Here is a 10,236-nt window from a genome sequence, read left to right as displayed (position 1 = left end):
TCATGCATAATATAATCAACAAAAGACCTAACAGGTCTTAACAAACCCCCACCTTTAAGCCTTAGCATTCTTAATGGGATGAAATTCCACAACCATTCAAATCCAATCTCAAGTACCATATATGTAGTAAGAAATAATATGACTGGCCCAAAAAGGGAGCACAATGCACTGGTGATGGATCCCATACTCCATTATGCATCTCAAGTTGTTGCCTATAGAGGGTTGTTGACTGACATTGATGTAATGACCAATCTTGTCAACCTTTACCTTGGCTATAGTCATGAATCCTTGAACCCCTTCATTGATGGTCCCTATCATGCTACTTTCTTCAAATTAAACTTTCATTCCCCAATTTAGATAGTTGCAATCCAAATTTGGCCAGTTCAAACTACTAAATAGGATTACCTAGCCAACCTTGTCCTTCTTTCTTTCTTATATTTTTTCTAAGTGTAATCACTCCACAATCTACCCTAATCATTAGTTTCAGGTCAATGTAGGGATGCAATCATTTTGACAAAAAGACTTTGAGTAGGGGTTTTACATTATAGCCCTCGAATCATGGTAAAACCCTAATCATTTATGTGTTTAGTTTTCGAACTAGGCTAACGTAGGGAAATCTAGGATTAAGGACAATTTGAACATTAAAACTTTAAAATTGAAAAATTAAAGAATAACTAAATATAATCAAAATTCATGATAGTTGATCCAGGGCAAGTTGGTCATACATAGATTTATGTTTTTTGGATATGTTAGGCATGCATTAAGATTGACAAACACTGTATCTAGAATTAGTTGGTTGTAGAGGTATGAATCCCCTTGCATAGTAATTTTTGTGGATGTACGATGTATGTATGTATGTATGTATGTATGTATAAACATTAATATTTATTTATTTTTTTTGGATTAATAATTTTGGTTGCGCATAAAATGTGGTAGTCATTCATCATGCACTCAACTATATGAGGATATATGGTCTTATATGAACATATCATCACTCATTGATGAGTTCAGTTTATGTGGAATGTGGTACCTCCGTGCATTGAATTTTACAAGAAATATCATACTAAATGGTATTTCATTTCAAAAGTAAGAAATTGAAGTTTTCTTGTAATGGGATGGTTGGTTATGGTTATTTGGGGCTAGGCATGTTGTGGTTGTCCCACCATAGGGTCGGAATATGACATTATGGTTGCACTATCATAGGTTGGAAATGTGGCATTATGGTTGCCACATCATGGAATGGAAATGGGGCATTCTTCGTTCCCCCATCATGGGTTAGATATGGTTGTGGTTCATCCAAGGCTGAAAAGCTAAATACCATCAATTCAAAAACATGCTAATTAGAAATAGATAATTTATTTGAAACCAATGTTGCTTGGAAGAGTTGTTTTACTTTTCAAAGTCATAGGTTGCTTGGAAAAGAAAGTTGCAGGATAATCATTCATTGATGGAGTAGTTAGTGTAACTCTTATAATAGATAAACAATTGAACTATGAAGTTGAATAAATTTGGATATTTGTTAATGATGGACTTTTATTTGGATTGATATAGCAATTATATAAATTTGTAAAACTTTCTAGTATCATCGAGGTTTTGATCATTTAGAAGGCCTTATATGTTCTCTGTGGGTTATAACCTTAAAGTCATATCGCCATGTCACATGGCCAACTTAGGTCATGGTTTTGGGTGTGACAATACGAGAACACTTAGGAGCCACTCACAAGACTTCTTCTGTATTCTCTTGATGACCCATCATAGTTCCTGTCTCTGTAGAAATATAGGCCAGAAAATTTGGCTATTCAAGCAACATAGTGACAAGTGTTCTATGCTTCTACAGTAGCACGGGTCCTAGTATATGTCGGATTAATATAAAGACCCTTATGCAGGCTCCATGCTAACAAGTAAAGAACTTGTAGAATCCCTCTTCCAAAAAAATAATATGTGTGATGACTATCTTTTAAGTACTACGATGCCATTGGTTGCTATTATTTATAGTAAAATACTTCATTATTGTCATAGCAACAACCAAATATGCACTATTATCTTGCCTCTATGCCAACAACATAGGAAACGAGTTCCCTCAGAACTCTTTGTTAGCTTTCTATTGACTTTTCTTTATCCATTTCTTTGGTCAATATTTGTTCACTTCATCTATTGTCCCTTGTTGGTAGTCCTTTGAGGTGTGTGCTGAGAAATGACTATCAATTAGTTGATTTCCCATTGCAGAAGCCAAAGAGCAAGCTTGGCCATTAAGTGTGTAATAGGGCAAGCGTACTCCAAACTACGCCATTCTAGAGGAACAAGGATGCAAAGACATGCACACCCAAGAGCAAAATACTATCTTTTCCATAGATGTAATGTGATTTCTCGAGTTGATCCATACAAATGTAGCAAATAATATGGCAAATAGAAAACTATTTGTGATAAGAAATAATAAAGTACAAATACTTTTGGGTCAGGCGCCTTTATGGGTTGGATGCCCATATAGTTTAGATTTGGCTCATATCTATGGATTGAAGGCTAGATGTGCACTTTTGAACTAATTTTAGAACAAGTTTCGATTAAATCAGATGTATTTTCTCCAAATTTTTTTTCCAACATAATCGGAGCTACATCCCATTTTTTAACCCAAGTCAAACTAAAGCCTAGGCCTCAACAACACAGTTGCAAACCTTAAAGAGCAATAATGTGTGTATGTGAATATATGTTTGTGTACATATGCGTGCGTGCGTGCACGCACGTGCGCACACATACATACATACATTAATACAAATACACATATACATATGTACGGATGTATGTATATGTATGTACATATGTATATATGTGTGAATGTGTGTATGTGTGTATGTATGAGGATACATGTAACATGTCACCATCATAAAGATAGATGGTGGGCAGTGGATGGAGATCTATCATCCCATTTGAGTGGAAATAATTCTACAACATGTCTCTTAATCAAAGTTTGCCATAATGAAAAATAAAAGTCAGGCACTAGGTGGCTTTCCCACCACAAGTAAAAAAGAAAATAAAAAGAATGAAAAAAGAGAAAGAGCTAGCTGATGCAATTTGTATGAGATCTCCCTGCTCGAGGTTTGTCACGATACTATACTTAAATTTTTGTTAGAAACAAAACCAGCTATAGAACCATGACATGAGACAGACACAAAGAAGTTCAACTTTATTATATAGTAGTAAGAGTTCATCATCTTTCAGGCACCATGCCTGAATACTATGTACTAATTATCAAATGCTAATAGAAACAAGAAGATCAATCTTGCTAAGAGTTTGAGGGCCCTTCCATACGGATGTAGTCATACATAATTTCCTGAAAAGCACTCTGGTTTCTTGGTTGAGTGAGAAATATCGTATTATCACCTTGAACAAGCCAAGCACTTTGTATATCGACATTGTACAACCAGTATAATCCATGGATTCCATGTCTCACAATTGAATTGTCCCGTCCAATCAACCTTGTTGTAAAGTGAGCAGGGTTTGCTTTCAAGTCATTGAAACGAACCTTAGCCAAAGATGGAGATTGAGTCAATTTATCACTTTATCAAGTGTTGAAAATTTGAAAAAGAAAGCTCTATAAGTATACTTGTAGTTCAGAAAGGGTAGCAGATGCAAGTGCAACTCGAAGCTTGTAATTTCCACTTTGATTAACGCTATCAAGATGAAACTTAATCTGCCACGTGGTTGGCTGATACGAGTTTTGCTTAGTCTTCCTGAAAGATAAGAAAAGTTGCAAATTAATTTCATTCAATGTCGGTGCAAAAATGCAAACTGCAAGAAACTTGTTACTTGCTAATAAGTCAAATTCACAACTACTTCGAACTTCTACAGAAATAGAGTTTGTCCAACCTGGTGCTAATGTTGTGATATTTGCACATGAATTTATAAATGCATGAAGGCAACATGTCAAACATCGAAAAAAAAATTGTCCAATATTGATGTCAAAAAAAAGTATATTTGTTCCTACTATGCTTGTCTACACCTCGTAAGTCAGAAAAGATTGATGATGAAAATATTAAGGGGGGAATCAAAATCAATGCAATTCTAAAGCTTTAAACTTGAAATAGCCAGGTATTTAGAAATCTCAATTATGTTTACAAGCATTTGAGCAATTACAGAAGCGTGGTGCCAACAAAATTTAGTCATTAAGATCAACACATGACAACTAAAGAAATTAGGCTATAGAAAAAGATATAGTAGGCTACTGAACTTGTGATTTTGTTTGAGAACGCCAAGTTGAATATCCTCTTAGAGAGGGGGGAGAGAGAGTGTGTGTGCGTGAGAGAGAGAGAGAGAGACCAAAGCTAGCCCATATTAAGGTTGAGGAGAGACAGTACCTGGTAACTTGAGCAAAGAACCAATCTTTCTTATAGTCACTTTTACCAATTGTATAAACAAGATCACCATCTGGATGCAATTCTGCATATCTGTCCCACAGGCCATATTGCCTAAATCTGTAAAAGCAATGTAGGAGATTCAGTGTAATGCAAGAATGAAGTATCAATTAAGAAAATGGCAGGTGTTCAACTCCAAAAAGAATTATAAGTCTTTTTTATGAAGCAATGTATGTGTGTGTGTGTATCAACTACAGTCTTTTTTATGAAGCAATATCAAGTACAGTGAAAGAAAAAGAACTGCCCATCCTATCTTTGAAAATGACACTACTCTATTTTTTAATAGTCATTATATATATGACCTATCAGTAGGAAGATTGACGTAAAGTCTATTAACATATCGAGGATCTGGATCTGGAATATAGAATTCAGCAGCAGAACGGTCAGGGACGCCTATTTCCCATAGGGTGACACCATCTCTTGGGGGTTCGTAAACAAGGTCACCCAAATCAATATTTTTTCCTGTTTATAGAATAGTAGAAGTCATGAGATTTCCACAACAGATAAAATTAATCAAATGATTACTAAAACAACAAAGCATATGGTTAGTTTATAATGACCTGAGGTGATTTTTATGGTTGCATCATATTTGTAATCCCCAATGAAGCCAGGAACCCATGCATAAAGATTATAATCTCCAGTTCGAACATTTCTAATTGTGAAAATTCCATTTGCATCTGCTTTGGTCCAAAATTGGTATCCCTGGCACCATGATAATACATAAGATTTATTTATGCTGAAACACAACCAGAAAGTAACAAACATTATGGAGCAAATTTTATAAAACAAAAGCAAAACTTAAACGCCCAACCTTGCATTCTCTTTGCCACGATCCTACTTCTCCTGGCAAAGCCAAACCAACATAAGCACCATTTGCTTGCATGTCTTCACCATCTATGTACCTGAGGATCATATCCCAACTTAATTATATATATGGAGATCATCCCTTACCAAGCAGTAAGCCCATTAACCCAAAAGAGTAATGCGAACCATGCTAAGAATATTCAGAAGAGACTTTATTATTTCTTTTGCATGTATTTATAAAGTAAGCCAATATATAGTTATCATACTGGCTTATCCTTATCCATAAACATGTTTTTCAGCACCCAGGAATAGTATTGGATTATGTAAATGTATGCGAAGAACAATAAGAATCAAGCCATGATGAACTATATTCCAATGCTCTTTAATAAAACTGAAATAAGAACCACTAATTAACTTCTAAGCAAACATATGAAATTGGAGAAGGCAACTTACCTATCTCGAACTAGTAATTTACCACTAACAGAACCTCTTTGCCAGCTCTTTTGGAAGTCCTCAGAAATTGGAAAGTTATAAGGCCAAGTCTCTACTTCCCTCAGCATCTGAATACAAAGAATAGAAGCATGGAAGTATAAGCGTGATCCAGTTGCATCTACTGTTAATTACACTAGTACCTTTCAATAGATGCATGCTGTGACTACTTGGCCACAGCCCTATTTGCAAGAAAATCTAGTAATTGACTTATCAAATTGGTTAGCATTGCCAGATTAATATAGTAGTACTACTGGATGATCTCGATTCAGGACCACTGAAGATAGATCTTGATTACTAGTATGCTAATAAGTTTATATGATTACCTGCATTTTTGCATCCTCCCAGAGCATTTTTGGATCTCTCCTATCTGAAGTAGAATTAAGATAGATAAACACAGGGCCAAAAACCTTTTTCCAGTATTCTCCATTCCTAAACTTAGGTACAAGGTCTTCTCCAGAGTAGTGAGCACTAAGAAATACCTAGACACGGCAATAAAAACAATACATAGATATTAGATATTCATAAAGATCTTTAAATCATGGGCATCAAATGCAGCAAAACTAAGAACAAAAAATTTTGAGTCATTGCATCAGATGAGTCTTTATTGAGCAATAACAATCTCCATAGAATTTAATATAAATATAATATTCTAGCCAGCACCGTGCAAAGAAATATATACGTCTTAGATGATAACCATTATGTGTTAAGTCATCTAGATGTGTTATGCATTAAGTCATCGACCACCGGATAAAAATCATTATTCTAGAATAAAGGAGAAGCAACACTTTGAGGCAAGAAAATAGCTTACAAGATAATACATTTTTAACCAAAAATAATGATGGGTGTGAGTGCATGCATAGAGAGGCAAAACCCGACAAGAGAATTTCCTGCACCAAATCTATGGGGAAACATATTCCAATAGCCAACCGTAGAACCCCTTCTATATGAAAGAGGATAGAAATGCATGGCTATACCCCGGTTTGCTATATTGCCACATAGATTAAAAGATTTAAAACAATGAAAATAAACCTATCATTTTATTATTATAAATGATGAAATGACTCTTGTGAAGAGGAAGTGGTATTTGAAGCATACCACAAACTCTAAAATTCTAGATCTTGAACTTTCTTAAAAATATCAACAATATCAATTACAATAATTTTAACTAAAAGGTGATGACATCTCTTATTATCAATGAGGGGCATCTTTTAGGAAAAAAAATTGCATAAACAAACTTAAAGATCTAATTCCAAAAACATGCTATATCCTTTTCGTTGATTATCAAAGATAGTATCCCAAAGATAGTAAAGGGGCAAAGGAAAACATTCAATAACCATAAGAAAATATTGAACTTCTGCCAATTGCATGATCAAATGAGAAATCAAGGAATTTCAAGCTAATAAAATGCATGTGAAAGCATAACATAAATGAGCCGAAAGTAGGATCATCAATTGTCAGCTTCGTTGTGATGTAATAGTTGTTTTTACATAGCCATATGCCAACACCACTAGAATTCTCTATGCGTTCATATTAATTTTTGCTTGTCTTTGCATTTGTTGTTCACAAACAAAATGATACTATAATCTATATCATAATTTAACTCATTAAGAACGAATGTCACAATCTAATGAACATTAAGAAGTTCTAAAATATGCCAATGGGACTTGGGTTCATTGATTCGAAACTCTCTCCTCAACCCACATGCTGGGAAGGGGTTTCAGGTTTGATCTCTTAGTGTGGCATTCCCACTTTATTTACAGAATAGTTATGGCAAAAAAAATAAAATAAATATAAATAGGCCTTTGAAGATACTAAGACTACATACCAGAACCTAATAATAAGAAATTCTTACAATTATAACATTTTATAGTACTAGCTTTTTAGTCTTCAAATAATAATAATAATAAGAATAATATACACACACACACACACACACATACATACATACATATATACATACATATATATATATATACACACATATACATATATATATACATATACACATACATACATACATACATATATATATCTATATATATATATATATATTTATTTATTTATTTATTTATTTATATACACACACACACACATACATATATACATATATACATATATATACATATATACATATATATATATATATATATATATATATATATATATATATATATATATATATATATATATGTATGTATACACACACACACACACACATATATATATATACACACACACACACACACACACACATATATACACATATATGTCTAAAGCTTTCTATTATAAAGCAAAAGCTAAAGCTAGAAAAAAAACTAAATTAGAAAAGTTATGGTACTTACAGCAAGAGTCGTAGGACCAACATGAGAGGTTAGATTCTGCTTCATAGGCCCTCCTGTTCGAAACTCATCACTAGGAGTGATTTGCCAAAAGCCAATTGGAGGATCAAAACTTATCCATCCATGGACCCTGATGTCTTGATTTTCATTGGAGTATTGATATTTGTCATCCACCTAGATGGACATCTTGTTAAATTAGATGCCATGTAAATGGAAATAATGAGCTTATATTAAAGGATTTTTGCAACGTGCTTAGCTTACCTCTCCTTTGAGCTCTGGATTAATTGGATTAGTGAGGATGACAGCCTCAGGATATGCTAACTGCTGACATCTTTCAGGCAAGCGATCATCAGGCATGGGCATGACTCTTTGCCTAGTGTCTGATATTGCCATGTAATGAAACCTATAATTCAATACAAAATAGATAAGTACACTCGTAGACAAATATGAAGTGAAATGAGCTGAGATCATATGAGCTAACCTATGATCTTTGTTAAGAGGTTTTAAATTGAAATCAATTGTGATTATAGGCAATCTAAGTTAACGCCAATTTTTTTTCTAAATTTCATATATAAGGAAGTGAGACTAAAAGAGGACGAGCCTTGGTGCAAAGATAAGGTTGCTCTACTATTTATCTAAAAAATATAGATTTAAAATATGAAAATAGCCTTTCCACGTGAGACTAGTGTGATGTGCATCTATCCTGCCCAAACCCTGCGATAGCAGGAGCCTCATGCACTAGGCTTGTAATTAAGCTACTAAGCTTAAAAATCATGATCTATTCACATGACCGCATATGCACTTACTAAATCAATCTTCATTCAAGTGAAACTACAAGGGAGGAGATTGGAAGTTCACTTACTTATCTTTCCTAAGCTTGAATGTAACCCTGATTTCATCAATATCGAAGTCAGGCCATCCTTGAAGGTGTTCGAAGGTTGCATATGTGTAGAAGCCCGAGCTACCACGAAGCACTACAAATCTACAAGTGTCTATAACTATCAGTATCTCACAAGCTTTTCAACTATAAGAGAAGGGATGGGAGAACCTTGATTCACCTTTTGTCTATCTTCAAGGGGACGAGCTTGCCTTTGAGGGATGGAGCCCATGTTCTTGTGAATGAAACTTCCACCTGCTCTTCACTTTGAAGTATTATTCTAAAATCCGTTCCTTTTATACTGGAAGACAATTTATATGATAAACTATTATGAAATTTTATATTCAATTCAAACATATAAAAAAAGAAAAAGCAAAAGAAGAGTTTTACTCACACATCAAATGCTCCGGAGGCTCTAGGTGCATTCCAGGCAAGATCCCAATACCTAAATACTCAACGGAGACAAAGTTAGGGACTTCTTTAAAATTTGTATCTTTACAAGAGCAAATAGCATGTATATCAATACCATATTCCTCCAAATTGTATCATAAAAGTGATACTCCATTCTAATCTTATCCCTGGTAAGGAACCAGGTCCATTTAACATAAAGAGTAGTGGGTTATGTAATCCCTAAAATCATGTTAACAAGAATCTCAAGTTTAGGAATACATCAAAACTAATTGGAGATTAAGAAATTATTGCAACTATGATCCCAACATGATGCTACCTACCCTCTATTATCTTCTTTATTAAGAACTTCCATCAGATTATCAAGACCGTTATATCGAACTCCCGTCACAATCCCATCTGGATTTGACAGAGTCAACTGGAGAATGCCATTATCTATGATCACCTGCACTAAAGCTCCATCAACACCACCTTTTATATATTCATAAACATCGAGACAACATATAACTCGACAACATGACAATAAAATCAGAGAGTCAGGACGTACATATTGATCTTGAACACTAACTCTCACACCGGTAGCCGACATATTGGCTTGTCAACACAAACAACAACCTGGGAAAGCTTTCCTGCAATTGCATGAAAACAAGCTTAAGCTTCCTTGCCTTTTTATAATGCTAGAGATATACTTTACGGCACATGATACTTTATGAAGCAGGCAGCATTATCTACTAAGGATATACTTTACGACGTACATAATACTTTAGATATACATCATGACACGATAGCATTATCTACACGTCTAAACGTAGCTTTTGGATAGGTCCCACTGTGTTGGAGATTCTGGATAGGTCCCACTGTGTTGGAGATTCGCATGGGCTCTTCATAGCATGATCCGGATCTTTCC

The 10,236-nt window shown here is 34.5% G+C and overlaps 1 protein-coding gene across 1 annotated transcript; it reads right to left on the bottom strand.

The window, feature by feature from the left end:
* Nucleotides 1-3,280: 3,280 nt before the first annotated feature.
* LOC105034358 (uncharacterized) lies at nucleotides 3,281-9,939 on the bottom strand. The gene is made up of 15 exons (XM_073248626.1): nucleotides 9,877-9,939; nucleotides 9,653-9,774; nucleotides 9,316-9,366; nucleotides 9,103-9,222; nucleotides 8,907-9,026; nucleotides 8,306-8,447; nucleotides 8,048-8,218; nucleotides 6,029-6,184; nucleotides 5,667-5,773; nucleotides 5,221-5,311; nucleotides 4,970-5,111; nucleotides 4,712-4,871; nucleotides 4,353-4,469; nucleotides 3,602-3,728; nucleotides 3,281-3,520 (listed from the first exon to the last, which is right to left on the bottom strand). Exons 1-15 carry the CDS (start codon nucleotides 9,916-9,918, stop codon nucleotides 3,281-3,283), a joined length of 1,908 nt encoding a protein of 635 aa, XP_073104727.1. The 5' UTR covers nucleotides 9,919-9,939.
* Nucleotides 9,940-10,236: the final 297 nt, after the last annotated feature.

Source organism: Elaeis guineensis, chromosome 14, assembly GCF_000442705.2.
Source record: "Elaeis guineensis isolate ETL-2024a chromosome 14, EG11, whole genome shotgun sequence".
In the NCBI taxonomy this organism is placed as follows: domain Eukaryota; kingdom Viridiplantae; phylum Streptophyta; class Magnoliopsida; order Arecales; family Arecaceae; genus Elaeis; species Elaeis guineensis.
This window is presented reverse-complemented; position numbering and strand designations above follow the sequence as displayed.